At 34.1% G+C, this 25,788-nt stretch overlaps 1 protein-coding gene across 4 annotated transcripts in view; it reads left to right on the forward strand.

The window, feature by feature from the left end:
* CSNK1G3 (casein kinase 1 gamma 3) overlaps positions 1-25,788 on the forward strand; it is a 129,114-nt gene that overhangs the window by 56,356 nt on the left and 46,970 nt on the right. For all 4 annotated transcript variants that reach the window (XM_082652114.1, XM_082652116.1, XM_082652115.1 and 1 more), the window contains exons 4-6: positions 1,313-1,382; positions 21,444-21,592; positions 23,117-23,351. In XM_082652114.1, coding sequence (XP_082508240.1) covers positions 1,313-1,382; positions 21,444-21,592; positions 23,117-23,351 — 454 coding nt within the window. The remainder of the gene's footprint in view (positions 1-1,312; positions 1,383-21,443; positions 21,593-23,116; positions 23,352-25,788) is intronic.

Below are 25,788 nucleotides of genomic sequence, written 5' to 3' on the forward strand. Positions count from 1 at the left end.
GGTCAGAAGAACCTAGGGGCAAGGCGGGAATAAAGATGCAGACCTACTAGAGAATAGACTTGAGGATACGGGAAGGGAGAAGGGTAAGCTGGGACAAAATGAGAGAGTGGCATGGACATATATACACTACCAACCGTAAAATAGCTAGCTAGTGGGAATCAGCTGCATAGCACAGGGAGATCAGCTTGGTGCTTTGTGGCCACCTAGAGGGGTGGGATAGGGAGGGTGGGAGGGAGGGAGATGCAAGAGGGAAGAGGTATAGGGGCATATATATGTGTATAACTGATTCACTTTGTTAGAAAGCAGAAACTGACACACCATTGTAAAGCAATTATACCCTAATAAAGATGTTAAAAAAACCCCAAAAAGGCACATGCACCCCAATGTTCATTGCAGCACTATTTACAATAGCCAGGTCATGGAAGCAACCTAAATGCCCATCGACAGACGAATGGATAAAGAAGATGTGGTACATATATACAGTGGAATATTACTCAGCCATAAAAAGGAACGAAATTGGGTCATTTGTTGAGACGTGGATGGATCTAGAGACTGTCATACAGAGTGAAGTAAGTCAGAAAGAGAAAAACAAATATCGTATATTAACGCATATATGTGGAACCTAGAAAAATGGTATGGATGAACCGGTTTTCAGGGCAGAAATTGAGACACAGATATAGAGAATAAGCGTATGCACACCAAGGGGGGAAAGCAGCGGGTGGGTGGTGGTGGTGGTGTGATGAATTGGGATATTGGGATTGACATGTATACACTAATGTGTATAAAATGGATGACTAATGAGAACCTGCTGTATAAAAAAAAAGTGATCAAATGTATTTTATTGGAAAGATGCAAAAATAGACCATATTTACTGTCTAAAAAAAAAATATATATATATTGATCTTTAATAAAAAAATCAACAGAAATTAAAAATTCACCTTTGACCTTACTCAAAGCTAGATCCCTCTTTTGAGTTAACTACTGGTTTATTATGTAGCTTTTAAAGACCTTTTCTAATGCATTCATATGCTTCTGAATGTTTGAAATATTAAATATTTTTTTTGCTTTATTGAGGTGGGTCTTTCCATATGTATGGATACTATATGTATTTGTGGAAATTGTTGAACACAGTTTTACTCTGTCTCAGATTGTATTTTAATCAAGGCAAGACGTTGAAATATTATAAAGAACAATGCTTGGAATACCAAAAAAAAAAAATGTTGACACCAAGATTTATAAATTCGGAATTGGGGCCTAGTGATATTTTAATAACTTAAATATTTTTTGTTGTTGCTTTTTTTTTTAAAATTAGGAGCCCATGAAATCCAGAGCACCACAACTACATTTGGAATACAGATTCTACAAGCAGTTAGGATCTGGAGGTAAAGTCTTATATTAATTTTTTAATTTGTAATAAAACGGATTGTCATGATAAGAACTCTGTGGTTTCAAAGAATAGTATGTTAAATTTAGTTAATATTAATCACTTCTTAAGGCAATGCTTAGTAGATATTTTCTTACTACAGTCTTCCCTTTTTATTCTAAATATGACATTTTTGGAGCTTTTTGTGTTGGTACTAATATAAATAGAGAACATTGTAAAAAAAATTTAATTTGAGAATATAAGGTGCATATAGTTTCCAGGTGCTTAGCCTTTTTGGTGGTATTATAGTTATTGAAATGATTTATGACATGGTGGTAGGCTGAAAAATGGCTGCATAAAAACTATCCATATCATAATCCCTGGAATCTGTAAATGTTCCCTTATAGTAAAGACTTCACAGGCATGATTAAGTTAAGGATCTTGAGATCAGGAGGTAATTCTGGGTTATCTGGGTGGCCCCTAAATGCAGTCACAAATGTCCTTGTAAAAGAGAGTCAGAAGAACCATTAACATACACAGAAGAAGAAAAGGCAAAGTGGCTACAGAGGCCAAGATTGGAGTGATATAGCCATAAGCCAAGGAATGCTGGCAGCCATGAAAACCTGGTATAGGATTGTCCTATAGAACCTCCTTGATTCAGCCTGTTGAAACTGATTTCAAATGTTTGGCCTCCAGAACTGTGAGAAATAAATTTTTGTTATTTTAAGCCACAGGTGTGTAGTAATTACAGTGGCTGTAGGAAATTAATACAGGTATATTTTTACATAAACCCTAAATCTAAGTGAGAATGGATATTTTGTGCCATTGGAAAAAACTAATGAGAAAATTTCCCATTTTTCGTTGCATTTACTTTATGTTAACGTTTCTCTCAACTCCACTTTTTCTGTTCACTACTATTCTAACTGTAATGATTTTATACATACAGTTTCTTATCAAGTAGGGATATTTTGTTTCCCCAGATTTAATAAAATGGAATTTTTTGATGTGTTTTTTGTAAGCACGTGTTTACATTCTACTTGGTAGAGCTGTACATCTTTTAATACATTATCAATTTTGCATTCTTTTTTTTTCCTAAGAGCATACTTTCGAATGAGTAGTCATTGTGGGGACAATAAGTTGACATTTTGTGATGTTTTATCATTATAAACGTTCTATAATGCATGTTTAAGTCTGATACAGACAGGCCTCCAGGACTTACCAAATTATCACTGACAACTGAGATGTAAATGATAAGGGGACACAATTATATGTGAAACCATACATATTAGTTAGGACTGGCAAGTGACAGAAAGCCCTAAGAAGCTAAGTGGAAAAAAAAAAAAAGGAGTTATTGACTATGTACTGTAAATTCAGGGAAAGGACTTATCTATAAGACATTGCAGTACTGTCATCAGGGACATTGTTGAGTTTGTCTTTATGCTCTGCCTTTTTGTGTGTGTGTAAGCTTTTTTCTCTGATTGGCCCTTCTTATGAGACGGCAAAGGTGCTTACCAACAGCCCAGCTTAACAATTTTAAAAGTATCTGTTAACTAAAAATTTCAGCAAAAGTTCTAGGACTGAACCTTACTGTCTTATTTTGTGTCTAATGATTTAATCACTGAATTTGATTGCCCAGACTTACTCATCTCAGGCACTACCTGTGAAGTTCAGGGACTGAGAATGGGGAGAGGTGTTGTCTAATGGGAAATTGAGGTGTTAACAGAAGAAGGAAGATTGGATGCTGGGGAGATGAAAATAAGAGATCTATCTACTTAAGTAGTAAAACTATCATTTGGAAAAATAGGATGGAATACTTTAATTGGATAAGAATGAATAAGTTAATTTGGAGTTTAGGGAGTCATTGAATTGAATACCATGGTGCACTTACTTTTATTATTATATTCTTTACTTTTTTTAACTTTAAAATTTATGTCAGGGATAGTAATAATAAAGTGGAACATACATCTGTTAGCACTTGAATGCCAAAGGGCTGTTGTGCCCCACGACTCCAGGGACCGCCATTTAGTCTGCATATATAAGGGTGCTCCCCTGTACTCCAGGGCATAGCACTTACATAAATTGAAATATGAGTGTTATTGCTTGAAGGTGTGTGTAATGGTGGCTCTGAAACTCTGACAGGTGTGTGTAGTTTTGAGTGTTTCACGTGAATCATGTGAATTTTAGTTACTTGTTAGTGTTTTTATCGATCATGAATTTTAAAAACATTTTTGCGTACTCATGTGAGCTTTATAGAAAAACAAGAGTGTTTAATTGTTTTGAGGAGAGACTGATGACTTAAAAATTATTTGATTTTGGAATTGCTACATGAAAGGATTGTATTTTCAGACTGCTCTTAATCATAAGTGGGGCATTCATAGTAATTTAATCTATAATTCTTTTATGATATTGTAAGTTTCATTTAAGTAGCAACTTGCTTGTTAGTGTTCTCTTTAAAAATAGATATACTGGGCTTCCCTGGTGACGCAGTGGTTAAGAATTCACCTGCCAGTGCAGGGGACATGGGTTTGAGCCCTGGTCCGGGAAGATGCCACATGCTGCGGAGCAACTAAGCCCGTGCGCCACAACTACTGAGCCTGCACTCTAGAGCCTGTGCTCCGCAACAAGAGAAGCCACCGCCATGAGAAGCCCGCGCAGCACAACAAAGAGTAGCCCCCGCTCTCCGCAACTAAAGAAAGCCCGCGCACAGCAACGAAGACCCAGTGCAGCCAAAAATAAATAAAATAAATAAATTTAAAAAATAGATATATTTAATCAATATTCAGAATATATAAAGAAGTCCTAAAACTCAACAGCAAAAATACAAACAATCCAACTTTAAAGTGGGCACAGAACTTGAATAGACATTTTTCTAAAGAAGATAGATATACAAATAGCCAATAAGCACATGAAAATATGCTGAATATCACAAATCATTAGGAAAATGTAAGTCAGACCCACAAAGACATACCACTTCACACCCATTAGGGTGGCTGTTATTAACTAAATAAAGGAAAAGCAAACCGAAAACCAGTGAACAGCTAGTGTTGGTGTGAATATGGAGAAATTGGAATCTTTGTGCATTACTGGTGGGAATGTGGATTGCTGCAGCTGCTGTGGAAAACAGTACGACTGTTCCTCAAAAAATTAAACATAGAATTACCATTTGATTCAGCAGTTCCACTTCTAATTATATGCATAAAAGAACTGAAAGCAGGGACTTAAACAGGTAGTTGTACACCCATGTTCATAGCAGTGTGATTTGCAATAGCCAAAAGGTGGAAACAACTTTGAATGGATATACAAAGTGTGGTTTTATACGTAGAAGGGAATATTATTCAGCCCTAAAAAGGAAGGAAATTCTGACACATGCTACAGTATAGAGGAACCTTGAGAACGTTATGCTAAATGAAGTAAGCTAGTCACAAAAGGACAAATGCTGTGTGATTCCACACTTTGAGATACCCAGAGTAGTCAGATTCATAGAGACGGAATTCAGAATGGTGGTTGCCAGGGGCTGAGAGGAGAGGGGAGTGGGAAAATATTGTTTAATGGGTATAGAGTTTCAACCTGGGATGATGAAAAAGTTCTGGAGGTGGATAGTGGTGGTGGTTGCACAACAATGTGACTATACGTGATGCCACTGAACTGTACATTTAAAAATGGTTAAAATGATAAATTTTCTATTATGTATATTTTGCCACAGCAAAAACAAATTAAAACATATTTATTTAGAATTATTTACTGAAATATCTGTGAAATAATATACAGTTTATCTAGTTCTACTCTCTAGGTTTTGATTCTCCTCTAAGTCTTTCTCCTTATCTAACCTCCTTGGCAGTATCCCACTTTTCTCTCTTATTTGTTCACTGAATCTGTTACATATATACAGTAGGACTGTACAGCTTTACTGCAGTGTGCGTATGAGGGTTGACTCCTTATATTATTTATAGCTTTCCATAGGATTAGAGTATTGTTTTATACCATTATCAGTTTCTCTGATAACAAAAATTTAATGTTTCAAATGGTCTTGTTTGTAATATCCACTCAGCATTTATTGAGTAAAATGAAGATCTAGATTTGGGAGTCATCAACACATAGGTGGTTTTTAAAGCTAAGGGAATGGATGAGGTCTCCCATAGGAGAGTGTAGAGAGTGTCAAGAGAAGAGGAACATAGGCAAAACCATGATGACCACTGCATTGGGTAGGAATAAATTTGACTGTCAGTATCAAAAATCATGACAGCAGTACCTTAAACAAGTAAAGCAATGTTATGTGAGGAAAAATAAACAAGGAGTCCTGAAGTAGACAATTGTAGGATTGATATGGCTACACAGAAGTAAGGAATCAGGCTAGCTCTAGCTTCTTCCTTCTGTTTTTCGTATGTGGCTTTCATTTTTATGATTCTAGATTTTTTTGTAACAGGAGGGAGGAAGGAAAGGATGAAATTACCATCTATATAAGGATAATTTCCAATTCTTTATCCCGGCCTTCATTCTTAAAATCTAGTCATACATGTATGTCTCTACTAGAATCAGCAATTCTATATACCCAGAATTTCTCTCCCTATCTTCTTTCCCCTTACTTTTCCAATGATTTCTCCCTCTTCCAAAAGACCTGTTTGTTTTTCTGGATTATCTTGTTCCATTAGTGGCTCACCCATTCAAGCTGAAAGTGTTAGTCACCTTTAATTTTGACTTTTTGGGATAATCATCAAAAAGATCCGTCAGTTATGTCTCTTAAGAGATCTGTTGACTTCATTCTCTTCTCCCAGTCTTCATTGTCACCTGTTTTTTGAATTGGGCTTCTTTTTGTGCATCTCACTTCCTTCTTCCCTACATTCGTCTTAGAGACTTGTCATTTAGTATAAAGTCCACATTTCTTTCTCTTTCTATTCGACCCACTTTTTAGTTGCACTAAACTTAGTGTTCTCTGAATAGATCTTATTATTTTCATATATCCGTATTCTTCTTTCTGGAATGTCTTTCTTTCTCGATGAATTTCTTCTTTCTTCAGTCCCCAGCTAAAGTATCTCCTCTTTTGCAGTACATTTTCTGGTATCTGTTTCATTCCAGAAAAAGCTTCTTCTTTGACTTGAAATTATTTTGAATACATCTTCATTTTTCTTTCATCATACCATATTATATTTATATTTGCTTATGTCTCTCTCCTCCATTAAAATTGGAACTCTTTGAGGGCAGTGAGAATCATCTTTTTATCCTTGAAACTGAGCAGAATGATTGACAATTGTAGGCCCTTGGTGAATGGTTGAAATGGTAAATTCTTTAATGAGAATAATAGACTGTTTTCTATCATCAGATGTGAAGTTGCAGTACATAATCTCCAATATTTCCTATAGCTTTTTAGCTTTTGTGATCATATGTTTAAAATTTGATATATTAATATTATGTAAAATCATATTATTACATTTTGAGTTTATTCCACTTTTGACAAATAGACATAACCATGTAATTTCAAAAATTTATTTATTTTAATTAATGTCATTTGTATCACCCTATGATTAGGTAAATTTAGAGATCCAGAAATAGAAGGAAAAAAAGTCAGTGATGAGTAATTTTTAAATGATCAGAAATGATAAACCAAGGGTATATGCAGGTAGTTATTTAATTAACTAACTGTACAATTCAGCTGCCTAAAAATAATCACTTTCTAGAGAAGCATAGGTTTTAATTATTAGAATTAATTCAGTTTTTTTTAAATCTACTTGAAAAATAGTTTAGTTGAATTGTTGATATGATACTTCATGAAAATGCATGGGACATATTTTGCAATGCATGGGGAAAAGTGTTTTGAAGATCTGTGATTCCGAATAATGCTTCTGTGTCTTAAATTATTTCCTTGACATCAGATGGTTTATATAGGCCATATTGACCTAATTTGCAATCATTTATTCCTTGGAATTTCTTTATCAGCTGATACTTCATCACAGAAAGTCAAATAACCTTTTTTTTTTCCTGTCATAAATTACTATTCTTGGAAGATCTCTAACTATGGAAATGATGTTAAATATACTATTTGAGACTGTGCATATGTTAAATTGTTAAATAATTTTTTCTCAAGTGAGTGGCTTGCCTTTTTTTTAAAATTTATTTTTAACATCTTTATTGGAGTATAATAGCTTTACAATGGTGTGTTAGTTTCTGCTTTATAACAAAGTGAATCAGTTATACATATACATATGTCCCCATATCTCTTCCCTCTTGCATCTCCCTCCCTCCCACCCTCCCTATCCCACTGCTCTAGGTGGTCACAAAGCACCGAGCTGATCTCCCTGTGCTGTGCGGCTGCTTCCCACTAGCTAGCTATTTTACGTTTGGTAGTGTATATATGTCCATGCCACTCTCTCACTTTGTCCCAGCTTACCCTTCCCCCTTCCCGTATCCTCAAGTCCATTCTCTAGTAGGTCTGCATCTTTATTCCCGTCCTGCCCCTAGGTTCTTCTGACCATTTTTTTTCTTTTTCTTTCTGGATTCCATATATATGTGTTAGCATACGGTATTTGTTTTTCTCTTTCTGACTCACTTCACTCTGTATGACAGTCTCTAGGTCCATCCACCTCACTACAAATAACTCAGTTTTGTTCCTTTTTATGGCTGAGTAATATTCCATTGTATATATGTGCCACACCTTCTTTATCCATTCATCTGTTGATGGACACTTAGGTTGCTTCCATGTCCTGGCTATTGTAAATAGAGCTGCAATGAACATTTTGGTACATGACTCTTTTTGAATTATGGTTTTCTCAGGGTATATGCCCAGTAGTGGGATTGCTGGGTTGTATGGTAGTTCTATTTTTAGTTTTTTAAGGAACCTCCATACTATTCTCCATAGTGTCTGTATCAATTTACATTCCCACCAGCAGTGCAAGAGGGTTCCCTTTTCTCCACACCCTCTCCAGCATTTATTGTTTCTAGATTTTTTGATGATGACCATTCTGACCAGTGTGAGATGATATCTCATTGTAGTTTTGATTTGCATTTCTCTTATGATTAATGATGTTGAGCATTCTTTCATGTGTTGGCAATCTGTATATCTTCTTTGGAGAAATGTCTATTTAGGTCTTCTGCCCATTTTTGGATTGGGTTGTTTGTTTTTTTGATATTGAGCTGCATGAGTTGCTTGTATGTTTTGGAGATTAATCCTTTGTCAGTTGCTTCATTTGCAAATATTTTCTCCCATCTGAGGGTTGTCTTTTCGTCTTGTTTATGGTTTCCTTTGCTGTGCAAAAGCTTTTAAGTTTCATTAGGTCCCATTTATTTTTGTTTTTATTTCTATTTCTCTAGGAGGTGGGTCAAAAAGGATCTTGCTGTGATTTAAGTCGGAGTGTTCTGCCTATGTTTTCCTCTAAGAGTTTGATGGTGTCTGGCCTTACATTTAGGTCTTTAATCCATTTTGAGTTTTTTTTTGTGTATAAAAATATGGAACGCTTCACGAATTTGTGTGTCATCCTTGCGCAGGGGCCATGCTGATCTTCTCTGTATCGTTCCAATTTTAGTATATGTGCTGCCGAAGCGAGCACGGCTTGACTTTTTGATGTTGCCTGAACTATGTAGTTCTAAAGAATAATTTTGTAGTTCTAAAGAATAATTTGATAATAGCAGCAGTGGCTGTTTCTAAAATTAACACTTGTCATAGTATTGCCTTCTAAGAATTAGAAAAACTTCTCTTCATTCTTTATACTGACCCTTCTGCCTTCTTGGTTTATGTCTTGTTTATTGGTGTATTTAGCCCTGTCTCCTAGCTAAGTGGGCTTTGGTGATTCCATATTGTATGAACACTTTATCATACTGTTCACTTTGGAGAAAGGTTGTAGGTAATAGTATAAGCCTTTAAACATGGGTATATGCATTAAATAATTTCTAAAATTTCTTTCATTCATTAAGTTGGCAGATTAGAGTTTCTCTGACCGTGTTTTAAGAACTTAAGAAATTCTGCTCTTAAAGAATACTGCTTGGTACTTGATACCAAGTACCAAGAAAGAAAATATTGTCAAAACCATGAAAGTTAAGTGAATAAAATAATTAGAACATTACCTGTTATATTTTGGTTTTAACAAAAATAATGAAGAATACTATACAGGTGAGGTGGTGGTTAGTGTAAACTTATTTCAGCCTAAATAACCAACAGTTTATGTAGCAGCTTCTTAGACTTCCTTTTTCTGTATTAGCTTAAGTGCATTTAGAGGACATCTTAAGTGAATGTAATATTTCTATCTCTTTTTAGAGGCCTTTCTGTATGGGAATTTCTATAAGTTATGCATTGCGAAACTTTTACTAATTTATATGTGAATATGTATATTGGTACTGTTGGATAGAAGTGTACAACATTTTTCTGTTAAATTTGTAGTTTATGGAGAATGTGTGTGTTTAAAGAATGCTATGCATTATCAATATAAGAAAGAAAGGTTAACCGATAGTGGTTTCAATTTGGTTTATATGGTCCAGGTATTAGGACAGTTTATGTTGTGTGGTAATTATACTATTAATATTTTCAGTGATTAATTAATACACAGTAATCTTACATAAAAAACAGACCTTATTTTTGAATAGGGTGTAACTAAATGGTGATGAAGGACTTAATTTTCTGAAATACAGCATCATTTTTGTAATTCCCTATGTAATCATAAGAAGTATAAAGCCATGAAAAATAATATGATTTCATGTTTTATTTTTGATTTAAACATAAAGAAGTATATTGTGAGAAGAACAGATTTGTAAGCTTGCATATTGGGGGTAAAAATGGTAAGAGAGAATCCATTTTTTCTTAACTGTTCATGCCTAAAGAGGATAGAAACTGAATAATATGTAATATATAATATTTATTCAGTATTCCATATATTATAATAAACATTACTTGTTTGTAGGTGATGTTACTTTTTAATGTCCTTTGAAATTAAGACTAATTTTTAAATGTGTAAATAGAATTATCACTGAAAGGACTCTTCTGTTTTACAGTGGGGTGGCTTTTCCTTTTATTTGGGGTTAATTGCTAGAATATTACTAAATGTGGGTGATGTGGTATTTTAATGGAATGACTGTTACCAAGTTTGGAACTCATTGCACCTGTTTGTTCATATCAGGGCTTCCTAATTGGACAGAACAGTAATTCTCAAACTTTTGGGTCTCATGATCCTTTTAGACTCCTAAAACTTTTTGAGGATCCCAGAGGGCTTTTGTTATTGTGGGTTATAGCTATGGATATTTACCATATGAGAAATTAAAACAAATATTAAAATATTGCTGTATTCATTTTAAAATAAAAACAGTAGTATTTTAAAATCACAACTAGCGCTATTTTCCAAATTTGAGAAAAGTAGCCTTGTTTTACATGTTGTGCACATCTCCTTAATGTCTGGCTTAATAAAAAACAATGGATTCTGCCTTCAATCCATTGCCATATCACATTCACGTAGCCTCTGGAAAACTTGACTTTCACTTGTGAGAGAATGAGAGTGAAAAAGGTAAATAACATCTTGGTGTTATTATAAAAATAATTTTGATGTCACTGCCCTCCTGAAAGTGTCTCATGGACCACCTAGTCCTGTCCCTAAGTGTCTCTGGACCATGTGTTGAGAACTGCTGAACTAGAAGTATAAGCATTTGTGCTAAAGGTTAAGAATGCCTGAAAGCAAAACTTCCTTGGAAAAGAACATAGCCTGTGTGATAATTCTGTACTTAGTATTTCTAATCAGATTTTAGTTTTTCTTTTTTTTTTTAATGGTCTTAGTTGCAGTACACGGGGTCTTCCGTTGCGGTGTGCAGGCTTCTCTCTAGTTGTGGCGCATGGGCTCCAGAGTACATGGGCTCTGTAGTGTGGTACTTGGGCTCTCTAGCTGTGGTGTACAGGCTTAGTTGTCCCGCAGCATGTGGGATCTTTGTTCCCCGACCAGGGATCGACCAGTGTCCCCTACATTGCAAGATGGATTCTTAACCACTGGACCACCAGGGAAGTCCCAGATTTTAGTTTTTCTTGATCAAATCTGTAGAGTTTAAATTTCCTGTTAAGAATGTTAATACTGTTGTTCTAATCCTTCCTACATGAACAATATTGGACCTGAAAATGGAAAGAAACATCATGATAATATTTCTTTTAATAACATGCTTAACTGTTGCCCACCTATAAGGAACTGAAGTACCAAGCAGTATTGACAGTATTAGACCTTCAAGTGTTATTTTCTGACTTTAATTAATTAATGTCGTTTTGTCACTTAAGTGGAATGCTGAAATATAAAATGAAGTGTTAAATTAATTTTGGGAGAGTGATGGTGAGATTGTATTTTCATATAATGTGTGAATTTTGTATTCTTGCCCATTCTTGAGCTTTTCTTGGGAAAAAATATACTTGTCTTGTATATTGGGGATGCTGATAAGCATCACTGAAAATTAGTGATGTTTGAAGCTATCAGACTAACTTTCATCAACTCACCATCAATGACTTTTTATAGTAGTCTCAAAAATACTCTTAGAACAATTGGAATTGGGTGGAGTAAAAGTTTATAGTTGAAAATTCACTGGGTGTAAGAACAAATAAAAAAGCTTGCTTTTGCCCATGAGTTGGATTGCATTCGTGCAGTTCAGTAGCCAAAAACTTTGATCAAGAGACACAGCTGGTAACTTAAAACATTCATTACTCTTTGTTCTCAGCCTTCTTTCTGAGTCTCTCTTCTTTCTTGCCCTCTTGTCCTTCACCTCTCCCACTTTGAAAAACCCCTTTCTTGTGTATCATATTTATATTGATGTGGTTGTTTTGTTTGGTGTTTGCTTAGGGTACTCCTCAGCCCGTTTGTTAGTTGCAACTTTTCCTAACTCATAACAATTTAATTTGTTTGCTCAGTGTTAGAAAACTGCCCAGACTTGTCCTGGGAAATGAAATTTTAGTTTGGTCTTTACAGCGTTTGCTTTATATTCTTGATTTTAAAAAAATATATGACTCTTGATCCTATACTTCAATGATAAAATATGTGTTGAAATACATTAGTAGTTACGTAAGAAGTTTTTACATTCATTGACTCATAAAACAATATGTATCTCAAAGAGTCAGAGTGAAATCGTCTTTTTTTACACCAAAGATCTGTGCTGAGTCATGTTTTAAGGTAAAATTATGTTGCTTGATAAAGCTGAGGTATTTTTATTTGGATTTGAGACTAAATGTTTAATTTACTCAGTGAAATGTAATGCTGTTTATGGAATTTAGCCATCTTGGGTAAGGTAGAGATAGATATTTTTGAGACACTTTGAAACCATTAAAGAAAGGAAGTTTTGAAGAAAATTGAAGCAGTTCTCATTTGTCCCTTTATTGATCTTTTTCTTGGTGTTATTTTAGAAACCTAAAGTTATATTATGTGTATAGCTTGATTGAATGTACATGTTAGGTACACAGTAATTCTCTCAACAATGAGTTGGCTTATATGAAATACAGCAGATCAGATTTACTTATGCTTACATCTCTTCAACTCTGAGAAATTCTGTGTGAATAATTATGAATTTTGAGTCATGCTTAATAGATAAGTTTGAAAAGAGGAGACTTGAAGGTTGGGTAAAAGGAAAAGTTGGCAATTTGGATAGCAGAACTGTGGTAGAAAAATTTGAAATGCAGCCTTAGAAAAGCTCAAACAGTAAGGCAGAATAAATCTGAGCCTTAGAATGGATCCATTTCTTCTGTTAAGGACATATGGTAGGAAGGGAGAGGAAGCCAAAATTATTTTATAGGGCGACAGAGTCTGAATAGTACACAGTTGACCTTTGAACAGTGTGGGTTTGAACAGTGTGGGTCCACTTATACATGGATTTTTTTCAATAGTAAATACTACAGTACTATACAATATAAGGTTGGTTGAATCCGAGGATCTGGAACCACAGACACAGAGGAACTGAAATATGTATATGGAGGGCTGACTATAAGTTATACATGGATTTTTGACTGCATGGAGGGGTCAGTGCCCCTAACTCCTGTGTTTTTCAAGGGTCAACTCTACTTTGCTTAATTCCGAGTAGCTCCAAAATGAAGTTAATAGTTAAGAGTAGAAGTAAGGCTCTGTAACTTTAAATATTAGGGAGAGTATTTGAGAAATACTTGCTCAGTTATAGTTAATACTTGGATTAAATAAATATGGTCTAAATCTTTTTCTAATTCAAGTTTTTCTTTGTAGTCCCAGAATAATATTTTTAAGTTATGTAAGCTTCAGGTGTGCAGCATTATAATTTGACATCTGTACAGGCATACCTTGTTTCATTGTGCTTTGCTTTATTGTGCTTCACAGATTTCTTTTTTTTTTTTTACAAATTGAAAGTTTGTGGCAACCCTACAATGAGCAAGTCTTCGATGCCATTTTTCCGACAGCATCTGCTCACACCTTGTCTCTGTGTCACATTTTGGTAATATTTACAGTATTTCAAACTTTTCCATTATTATTATATTTGTTATAGTGATCTGTGATCAGTGATCTTTGATGTTACTACTATGACTCACTGAAGGGTCAGATGATGGTTAGCATTTTTAGCCATAAAGTGTTTTTAAGGTATTAATAAGGTATGTACGTGGTATTTTTAGACAGTGCTACTGTACACTTAATAGACTACAGTATAGTATAAATATAACTTTTGTATGCACCAGGAAACCAAAAAATTCATCTGACTTTATTTCGGTATTCCCTTTATTGTGGTGGTCTGGAACTGAACCCAAAATATCTCCTAAATATGCCTGTACACACTACAAAGTGATCATCAGCACATTTCTAGTTACCATCCATCACCATACAGCTGACCCCCTTTACCCATTTCACCCATTCCACCCAACTCCCTTTCCCTTTGGTAAACACTAATCTCTGTATCTATGAGTTTGTTTTTGTTTTATTTTGTTTGTTCATTTGTTTTTTTACATTCCACACATGAGTGAAATTTTATGGTATTTGTCTTTCTTAACTTACATCACTTAACATAAAACTTTCAGGGTCCATCTGTGTTGTCGCAAATGGCAGGATTGGATTTAATTCTTTTTTTGTGGTGGGGTAGTTTTCCTTTGTGTATATGTACCACATTTTCTTTATCCATTCATGCACCCATGGACACTTAGGTTATTTCCATATCTTGGCCGTTGTAAATAATGCTGCAATAAACGTAGGGGTTCATATATCTTTTCAAATTGTTTTTGTGTTTTTCAGATAATACCTAGAAGTAGAATAGCTGGGTCAGATGGGAGTTCTATTCTTAATTTTTTGAGGAATCTCTGTACTGTTTTCCATGGTGGCTGCACCAATTTTCAGTCCCACCAACAGTGTACAAGAGTTTCCTTTTCTCCACATCTTCTCCAATATTCATAATTTTTTTCTTTTTGCTAATAGTCATTCTGACAGGTGTGAGGTGATCACTCATTGTGGTTTTGATTTGCATTTCCCTCATAATTAGTGATGTTGAACATCTTTTCATGTACCTTTTGACCATCTGTATGTCTTCTTTAGAAAAATGTCTATTCATTAAAAAATGTCCATTTTTAAATCAACTTGTTTGTTTTTAAGTTGTATGGGTTCTTTATATATTTTGGATAATAATCCCTTATTGGATTTACAAATATCTTCTCCCATTCAGTAGGTTGCCTTTTCGTTTTGATGATTGTTTCCTTCACTGTGCAGAAACTTTTTAGTTTGATGTAGTCCCATTTGTTCATTTTTGCTTTTGTTTCCCTTGCTTTTGGAATTAGATCCACAAAAATATCTCTAAAACTCATATAAATGAAGTTACCTCCTATGTTTTCTTCTAGGAGTTTTATGGTTTCAGGTCTTACATTCAGATCTTTAATCCATTTTGAGTTAATTTTTGTGTGTGGTGTGAGATAGTGGTCTAGTTTGATTCTTTTGGCTCTAGCTGTCCAGTTTTCCCAGCACCATTTATTGAAGAGACTATTCTTTCTCCATGTATGTTCTTTGCTCCTATGTTGTCAATTAATTGCCCATATATTTGTGGTTTTATTTCTGGACTCTCAGTTCTGTTCCATTGATCTGTGTGTCTGTTTTTGTGTGAGTTCCATACTGTTTTGATTACTGTAGTTTTGTAGTGCGCAGTTGACCCTTGAACATTATGGAGGTTAGGGTTACCACTCTCTATGCAGTTCCAAATTCATGTATAACTTATAGTTGGCCCTTGGTATACACAGTTCCTCCATATCCATGGTTCTGCATCCTTGGATTAAACGAACCTTGGATTGTGTAGTACTCTATGTAGTATTTATTATTGAAAAAAGTCCGTGGGTAAGTGCATTTCAAACATGTGCTGTTTAAAGGTTTGCTGTAGTTTGAAATCAGGGAGCATGATAACCTCCAGCTTTGTTCTTCTTTCTCAGGATTGTTTTGGCTATTTGGTGTCTTTTGTGGTTCCATATAAATTTTAAGATTGTTTTAGTCATGTGAAATATGCCATTGGAATTTTGATAGGGATTGCATTGAATCTATAGATTGCTTTGGGTAGTATAGACATTCTAACAATATAAATTCTTTCAGTCCATAAGCATGAAATATCTTTCCATTCATTTGTGTCTTCTTTGATTTCTTTCATCAGTGTCTTAAAGTTTTCAGTGTATTAGGTCTTTCACCTCCTTGGTTAAATTTATTGCTAGGTATTTTATTCTTTTTTATGTAGTGGTAAATGGGATTTTCTTAATTTCTGTTTCTGATAGTTCATTCTTAGTGTATAGAAAAACCACAGACTTCAGTATATTGATTTTGTATCCTGTGACTTTACTGAATTCATTTATTTGTTTGAACAGGTTTTATTTGTGGCATCATTAGAACTTTGTATATATAGTATCATGTCATCTGCAAATAGTGACAGTTTTACTTCTTTCTTTCTGATTTGGATCACTTTTATTAATTTTTCTTGTCTAATTGCTACGGCTAGGATTTCCAGTACTGTGTTGAATAGAAGTGGTGAGAGTGGGCATCCTTCTCTTATTCCTGATCATCACTGAGTATGATGTTAGCTGTGGCTTTGTCATATATGGCCTTTATTAGGTTGAGGTATGTTCACTCCATACCCACTTGGTTGAGAATTTTTATCATAAATGGATGTTGAATTTTGTCAAATGCTTTTTCTGCATCTAATGAGATGATCACGTGATTTTTATCCTTCATTTTGTTTATATATGGTATCATGTTGATTGATTTGCAGATGTTGAACATTCTTGCATCCTTGGAATAAATCCCACTTGATCATGGTGTATGATTTTTTTAATGTATTGCTTGATTTTGTTTGCTCATATTTTGTTGAGGGCTTTTGCATCTTTGTTCATCAAGGATATTGGCCTGTAATTTTCTTTTATGGTGTCCTTGTTTGGTTTTGGTATCAGCATAATGGTAGCTTCATAAAATGTGTTTGGAAGGTTTTCTTCCTCTTTAATTTTTTGGAAGAGTTTGAGAAGGAGTTTGACAAGGATTGGTATTCTTTGAATGTTTTGTATAATTTGCCAGTGAAGCCATCTGATCCTAGACTTCTGTTTGTTGGGAGCTTTTGATTATAGTTTCAGTCTCCTTACTAGTAATTGTTCTATTCAGATTTTCTGTTTCTTCTTGATTCAGTCTTGGAAGCTTGGATGTTTCTAGGAATTTTTCGTTTTTTCTAGGTTGTCTAATTTGTTGGTGTAGAATTGTTCATAGTAGTACCTTATGATATTTTGTATTTCTGTGGTATCAGTTGTAATTTCTCCTCTTTCATTCTGATTTTGTTTGAGTCCCGTCTTTTTCTTTTTCTGGAGGGGTTAGTCTAGCTAACGATTTGTCAATTTTGGTTATCTTTTCAAAGAACTAGCTCTTAGGTTCATTGATCTTTTCTGTTGTTTTTTAAATGTCTATTTCATTTGTTTCCACTCAGATCTTTATTATTTCCTTTCTTCGAATGTGGAGCTTCATTTTTTTTTTTATGTTTTCTTTATGTGTAAATTTAGATTATTTATTTTGGATTTTTCTCGTTTCTTGAGGTAGGCCTATATTGCTATGGTCTTTCTTCTTTGAACTGCTTTTGCTGCATCTCATGGATTTTGGTACTTTATATCTCTGCTTTCATTTGTCTCTAGGTATTTTTTTGATTTCTTTAGTGACCTGTTGGTTGTTTGGTAGCATGTTGTTTAATTTCCACGTTTCTGTGGTTTTTACTATTTTCTTTTTGTGATTGATATTTAGTTTCATAGTATTGATTTCAGCCTTTCTGAATTTATATTGAGACTTTTTTTGTGACCTAATATATGATCTGTCCTGCAGAATGTTTCAGGTGCACTTGAAAAGAATGTATATTTTGGTGCTTTGGGATGGAATGTTCTATATGTTAAGTCCGTGTGACCTAATGTGTGATTTAAGTTTGATGTTTTCTTTTTAATTTTTTTTCTGGATGATCTATCCATTGATGTAAGTAGGGTGTTAAAGTCCTCTGCTATTATTGTTTTGTTTTCAATTTCTCCCTTTAAGTCTGTTAATATTTGTGTTGTATATCTTAGTACTCCTCTACTGGATGCATATACATTTATAAATGTTATATCTTCTTGCTGGATTGACACCTTTATCATTATGTTTGCCCTTGTTGTCTTTTAATATAGTCTTTGTTTTAAAGTCTGTTTTGTCTGATATGAGTATAGCTACTCCAACTTCCCTTTTATTTACATTTGCATTGAAATTTTTTCCATTCCTTCACTTTCAGTCTGTGTGAGTCCTTTCTCCTGAAGTAAGTCTTGTGTAGGCAGCATATAGATGGATCTATTTTTTGGTTTTTTTTTTAATTTAAACAGTCCCTCACTGTCTTTTTCTTGGCTATTTTAGTCCATTTGAAGTAATTATTGGTAAGTATGTACTTGTCATTTTGTTAATTGTTTTCTGGTTGTTTTTGTAGTTTCTCTCTGTTCCTTTCTTCTCTTTCCCTCTTCCTTCGTGTTTTGGTGGTTTTCTTCAGTGTTATATTTAAATTTCTTTCCATTTTCTTTTGTATATTTACTATAAGCTTTTTTCCCTGTTACTGTAAAGTTCATATATAACATCCTATGTAAGTAGTAGCCTGTTTTAAGCTGGTAGCAAATTAAATTTGAACACATTCCAAAGCTTTTATCTTTTTACTACTCCAGCCCCCTGCCCCAATGTTTTATGCTTTTGATGATACATTTTACCTCTTAATTTTATGCATCCCTTAACTAACTATTGGAATTTAATTTAAATTTACTACTTCTTGTCTTTAAACCATCATGTTTGCTTTATAAGTGATTGATCTACTACCTTTATTATATATTTACCTTTTCCAGAAATACTTTTTACTTGCATGTGTTTTCTTATTATTAATTAGTGCTTTTTCTTTTCAGCTTAAGAAATCTCTTAAATATTTCTTGTAGGGCCAGTTTTGTGGTGATGAACTCCTTTAAGCTTTTGTTTATCTGGGAAACTTGATCCCTTCTTCAATTCTGAATGATAAATTTGCTAGGTGGAGAATTCTTGTTGGGGGTTTTTTCCTTTTAGCACTTTGAATAGGTTATGCCACTCACTACTGGCCTGTAAAGTTTCTGCTGAAAAATCTGCTGATAGTCTTATGGAGTTTACTTTGTATGTAACAAGTTGGTTTTCTCTCGCTGCTTTTAGGATCTTCTCTTTATCCTGAACTTATACCATTTTAATTATAATGTGCCTTGGTGTATGTCTAGTTGGGTTAATCTTTTATGGAACTCTCTGGGATATCTGGACCTGGATATTTGTTTCCTTCCCCAGATTAGAGAAATTTTTGGCCATATTTCTTCAGATAGTTTTTCTGGCCCCTTTTCTCTCTCTTCTTCTTCTGGGATCCATATAATGCAAATGTTATTTTGCTTGATGCTGTCTCAGTGGTTTCTTAAATTAATTTCACTTTTTTAAAATTCTACTTTTCATTTTGCTTCTCTGTCTGGATGAGTTCAGTTGTTTTGTCTTGCAGCTCACTGATTCATTCTTCTACTTCATCCAGTCTACTGTTGAACTCCTCTAGTATATTTTTCAATTGAGTTATAACCTCTTTGGTACTTTCCTATATTTCAATCCCTGTTGAAGCTCTCACAGTGTTCATCCATTCTCCTCCTGAGTTTGGTGAACATCTTTATGACCAAGAAGCAACAAACTAAAGAGTGGAAATGGGTTATTAAGAGATTGCTAAATTAAGAGCATAGAAGTTAGCACTTTCAGTGGAATAGAGGGGGGAAAGCATTGTAGAAATATTTTTTAAAACTCAGTAGCTGAGAGCTATTGGTAAATCTTAATTGCATCTCTAGGCTCTTGATGTATATAGCATACTAAAATCAGTATTTCAGAGTTGAATAAATGTTAGAGTCTCTCATCCACTATTTCTAAGCCTTTTATCTGTTTTTACTTATAATGGGGGTAGATATGACTCACATATGATATGAGTGGCTCTAGTAAGAAGATAATGATTCTCAGTGGCAGGGGGAAGTGTGTGTGTGTGTGTGGTGTGGTGTGGCACAGGGTGGTGATGTGTACACATGGGGGTGTATGAGAATCTCTATTTTGGGGGAGGAGACCATGTACACAGTTTGAACTTGTCTCCTTCCCCTACCCCTGTCATGATTATATTATCTTACCTTCCTATCTTCAGCTGTTCTGCTGCCTTTCTCATACTCACATTTTAGAAAAACTGGTCTTATCTAAACTACTAATATAGATAAACTGAAGTCAGCTTGAGAGGTTGAATAGTTAGTATTAAGCCAAACTAAGAACCTAGCTATCCTGGCTTCTAGTTCAATGTTTTGTTTTGCCCATGCAATAATTATTATGCAAAATGATAAAATAAACAACAGTAAAATTATGTTTTCCATACTCTTTATTTTAAAAAGGATGGGAAGGTTTTAGTATATTTTAGAAAGTTTTTTTCCTTTCTAAAATCATTACACCAAACAAAACAAAAAATACTCATAAGTAAAACTGAGACGTTTAAATGGAAGTTGTTCATTTCCTCATAACGAATAAATAGATACAATGTTAAGATAAAATGATGCCCTATTATATGTTAGTTTATTGGGAGTCTGTTAGTTCTAAAAATAAAGTACGGGTGATTTTTGTGTATTTAGACTTTATATTTGGAGTTTGTATTATTTTGTGTTGTTGCGTAATGATTTATTTAGTAATTAGTGACATAGAATAAGAGACTTTATTATCTCCCAATTTCTATTGGTCATGAGTCCAGGCATAGCTTAGCTTTGTCCTTTGTTGAGGGTCTTTCCAGGCTTAAATCAAGGTGTCATTTTGTTGGGTCTGAGTCCTTTTTCCAAGCTCCTTTTCCAGCCAGTCCTTTTCCAAGCTCACTGGTTATTTCTAGAATTCAGTTCCTCATGGCTGTGTGATGAGGCTCTCAGTTCCTGGGGCCTGCCCACCATTTCCTGGCATGTGGCCCTCTTCCACAACATAGTAGTTTGTGTCTTTAAGGTCAACAGGAGAACTGCTCTGCTGCTTTGATTATCTCTGACTTCTAGACTTGCTTTTTAAACATCTTACCTGATTAAGTCATGCCCAACAGAATAATCTCCCTTTTGATTAATTTAACCTCCACTAACAGGGATCTTAATTTTGTTACCTTTGCCATATAACATAATCTAATGACAAGAGTGAAATCTGGGAATCTTGCCCACACTTGTGGGGAAAGGATTATATGGGTTGTGTACACCAGAGGATGGAAATCTTGGGGGTTGAACTTAGCATTATGCCTACCACAGGGTTATGAAAGAGTGCAGTAACTCCTTTGTTCAATAAAAATAAGATCTTTCCTATGTGCCAAGCATTTCTGTAGGCCATGGAAATACAAGTCTCAAGGGCACAGTTCCTTTCTATAGTGAGGTTGGTGGAGACCAACAATGAAGCACTGTTTATAATGTAGTTCAGTAATGCAGGTTCAGTAGAAGTGTAACCAGGCTACTCTGTGAACGTGAAGGAGAAGGTATAGGGAGGGTGGAGGCTGGGTCAGGAGAAGTTTATTGTTTGTATGGAAAACATAAAAATACTGCTGCAGTTCTTGAAGCTACAAAATTATTAAAAAATTGTTTATTGTTATTCTTTTCCTCCAGATGGTATACCTCAAGTTTACTATTTTGGCCCTTGTGGGAAATACAACGCTATGGTGCTGGAACTGCTGGGACCTAGTTTGGAAGATTTGTTTGATTTGTGTGACAGAACATTTTCTCTTAAAACGGTTCTCATGATAGCTATCCAACTGGTAAGTAAAGCAGGATGTTTTGAAGCTGTTTGAACAATTGTGTGGTTCATTTGGTCACTAATTTACACTGAAAGTTTAAAGTTTTGTGACATTATCTTCCACAGCATTTGACCTAATAAAAATGTCTGCTTTTCGTATCATTGTCCTTTTAGGATGACTGTAACTTAAAATAACTGAATCAGGTGTATTTTATTTGTATGAAAAAATTAATATCTTACTACTTTAAGGTCAGAATGCTCAGTTTGGGAATTAAGTTGTTTCCAGCACTCTTTTCAGGTCGAAAATGAATACTTAGAGAAGAGAACCCTCAGAAAGATGGGTTTTTAATCTTGGTAATAAATTAAAATGGCCTAGAAAAAGAAGAAACAAACTAATGAGAAAGTCTTATAAATCATTTAAATTTCAGGGAGCCTATGGGGAAATAAGAGGATAATTTTAAGGCAGTTTTGAAATAAATGCCAGTAAGTGTATGCTGCAGAAGTCTTAAAATTGTTTTTATCTGTTGACTCATTACTTCTACAGATTTATCCAATGGAAGTATTCAGATGTACTTAAAGCTTGTTGTGCAAAGACGTCTATAATAAAGTGGGAAACAACCCGAATGCACAGAAATAACAGTGTTAGTTGGATAAATTATTAATAGCTATAAAATAATATGCAGCCACTAAAAAGTGTATATTAAAAGAATGTTTCATGACCTGGAAAATGCTCATAATATATTGTTAATGAGAACTGTAGGTCATAGAATAGTATATGTTATATGATCCAAAATTTGTTAACAAACTAAAATGGCTTGAGTGACTGTGTTCACTTACATTGTATTGTCAACCATGAATATCATTAAATGAAGCACTTTTATTATTTGTAATGTTCTGTTTTCTGGCAGTTTATACAATAAACATTATTTGAGAATGTGTAAAGCAATGAATAAAAATGTATTATATTATTATTAGAGTTGGATTCCAAAGTTTTCTAGTCTCAAGATCTTTTTAAATGTTTCATACCTAAGGAAAAAAGTAAACAAGTTATAAAAAAGATAACAAAGTGCTCTGTTAATTCTTTTATTTAACAGTCTAGACTCTTTAAGTTTCTTTAGTGTAATTATAAAATTTTCTCCATTATTGAACAGATAAGGAAGACTAAATTGCAACTTTGTGAATATATCTGTTTATATTTTTGAGTTCAAGATTTTGTATTAGTAAAGCTTTTTAATTCTATAAGGTAGCATCATCTGAAAGTGTTGATTTAATCAGGCTTCCTGATAAGAAAGGAATTCATAAAATTCAAGCACTTTCCTATATAAGTGCCCAAAATAATAAAAAGCAAAGATATTTAATCATAATTGGACATATATTTAAGAAACTATTGCGTGATATCATGTTTCTTTTAAAGGGTTCAAACAATTTCTGATTTTTTCTTCTTAATGTTGTTTTCATTGTAAAAATTGTCTTGCCTCTATCATACTATTTTATGCTAGTCAAAGCCTAAAATAAAATGTATCTTTTTTTTTTTTTTTGAATCAAGATTTCTCGCATGGAGTATGTCCATTCAAAGAACTTGATATACAGAGATGTGAAGCCTGAGAACTTCTTAATAGGACGACCAGGAAACAAAACCCAGCAAGTTATTCATATTATAGATTTTGGTTTGGCAAAGGAATATATTGATCCAGAGACAAAGAAACACATACCATACAGAGAACATAAGAGCCTTACAGGAACAGCTAGATATATGAGCATAAACACACATTTAGGAAAAGGTACGTGTACCTTTCGTAAGTATGGAAGTTTGAACTCAGTACGCTAATAGTGTGGGTTTTTATTTGTTATTATGGTTTAGTTTTTGCAGGTTACAGTCGCTTCTATTGTAATTTTTATTTATCACATCTAACTAGAGTTTACTTTCATTTACATTTAGTAAGTCTTTTAAAGTAAGTTGCTTTAAAATACATGAATGACAGATATCCTTATATTCACTATATCTTTTTTATTTTACTTGAAATGTTCAACTTTGATACACTTAGGGTGATCCATTTAATTATTTCTATTAAAGAATATGAGAGAATACTTAATTTTAACTGCATTTAATGTGTGTAAAGGTTTTTGATTGAGACTATAACTCTTTGATACAGCTGTCCAGGGAGGTAGCCACCTGCCTAATACATTAAATACTGAGAATACATATCTTACAGGTACTGTTTACTTTGTACTAGCTATTATTTAACCTTTTTAAGAGGGTTCCTTATTTATAAAAAGGGTAAAATATCAACTGCACAGGGTTTCTTATAGCTTTTTTTTTCCTGGTCCAGGATCCAATCCAGGATCACATATTTCACCTAATCGTCCTATCTCTTTTGTTTCCTTTCATCTGGTACAGTTCCTTGCCTTTCTTTATGGTTCATGAAATTAATATTTTTGTAGAGTACGGGTTGTTTTGTAGCATGTCCTGTGTTTGAAGCTGTCTGATATTTCTTCATGACTATATTTGGGTATCCAGTTTTAGCACAAGTATCATAGAAGTGATGTGTTCTCAGTGCATCATGTCAGAAGGCACATGTCACTTGGTTCCAAGTAGCTTTGATCACTTGCTTAGGGTAGTGACTGCTAAGTTTCTCCACTTAAAATTTCTTACTTTCCCTTTGTAGTTAGAAAATATTTTCTAAGTCAGTTTTTGAGATTATGTAAATATGTTGTTTCTCATCAAATTTTTACCCACTAGATTTAATATCAATTGATGATTTTCTAACTCCATCATTCCTTATGAATTTACTAGTTTCATTCTAGTGTAGGCAAAAGCTTTCCCTTCTTCCCTTATTTATTGACTTACATCAGTATGGACTCATGGACTCATGGATTCTTAACTGGATGTATTATAGTCCATTACTATCATTATTTATATCATTATTTTGATGCTCAGATTGTCCCAGATTTGGCTACTGGTTGCTCTCTCAAGCTGTTTAGCTGTTCCTTTGGCATGTTCTCATGATTCTTGGAAAACTTCTTTCTTGTCTTGTGCAACAAGTTGTTCCAGGCTTATCTTATAGTTTCTTGGCTCTAGCCCAGATACAACATTTTTCTAAGAAGCCCTGGTTCCTTTATTGGATAATGGTATGTAGAAACCAAGATTTTGTAACACTAGGTGTATTTATTGCTCCTAGTATGTTATTGTTTCTAAGGTCTTTCTGTAGCAGAACTAGGAAATGTGTACATGTCTGTGTGTGTGAATATACACATATATACTCATTTGTGTGTATATACAACACACATTTATGTACACGTACAGATACGCCTACACATGTGTATGCACTTATACACATATGTTAATATATATCTATTAAAAACTATGAGTTTATACTGATACTTCTAATTTCAGTCTAACAGCACAAAGTAGGATCCCCTCCTTTTCATATTTGTAATTCCCTTCCCTTTTCTATGTTTATATCTTCCTTTGCCAACATTGAGAAATCTGGCTACCACTACTCTAGTATATTTACTCATTTTTAGAAGCCTAGGACACTCAGAATGTAGTTTCAGAATTGGTAACTGATAACACTGTGTTAATGCAAGCTTACTAGAATTGCGATATTTGTAATTCTTATTTTATTGAAGAGTCCTTTTTAAAATTGACTCAAGTAGGACTTCCCTGGTGGTGCAGTGGTTAGGAATCCGCCTGCCAATGCAGGGGACACAGGTTCAAGCCCTGGTCTGGGAAGATCCCACATGCCGTGGAGCAACTAAGCCCGTGCACCACAATGAAGAATAGCCCTCGCTTGCCACAACTAGAGAAAGCCTGCGTACGGCAACGAAGACCCAACACAGCCAAAAATATAAATAAATAAATAAATAAATAAATAAATAAATTGACTCAAGTAAAATATACATTGAGTAAAGTGCACAACGTTTGAGTGTATAACTTATTAGTATTAATAAATGTATACAGCTGTATAACCCACAAGTCTACCAAGATTTAGAACACTATTCACTCCTTAGACTTCCCTCTTGCTGTTCCTCAGTGTCTACAAAAGCAACTGTTGATCTGATTTCTATCACCATAGGTTTAGTTTTGCTGACTCTGATTCTTATAAATGAAATCATATGACTTATTTTGTTCAGTCTAATATGTATGAGATTCATCTAAGTTGATTAGGGTTTGTTCCTGTGCAACGGAGTAGTATTCCATTGCATAAATATGAATGT

The sequence above is a fragment of the Grampus griseus genome, assembly GCF_964374135.1.
Source record: "Grampus griseus genome assembly, chromosome: 3".
NCBI lineage: Eukaryota > Metazoa > Chordata > Mammalia > Artiodactyla > Delphinidae > Grampus > Grampus griseus.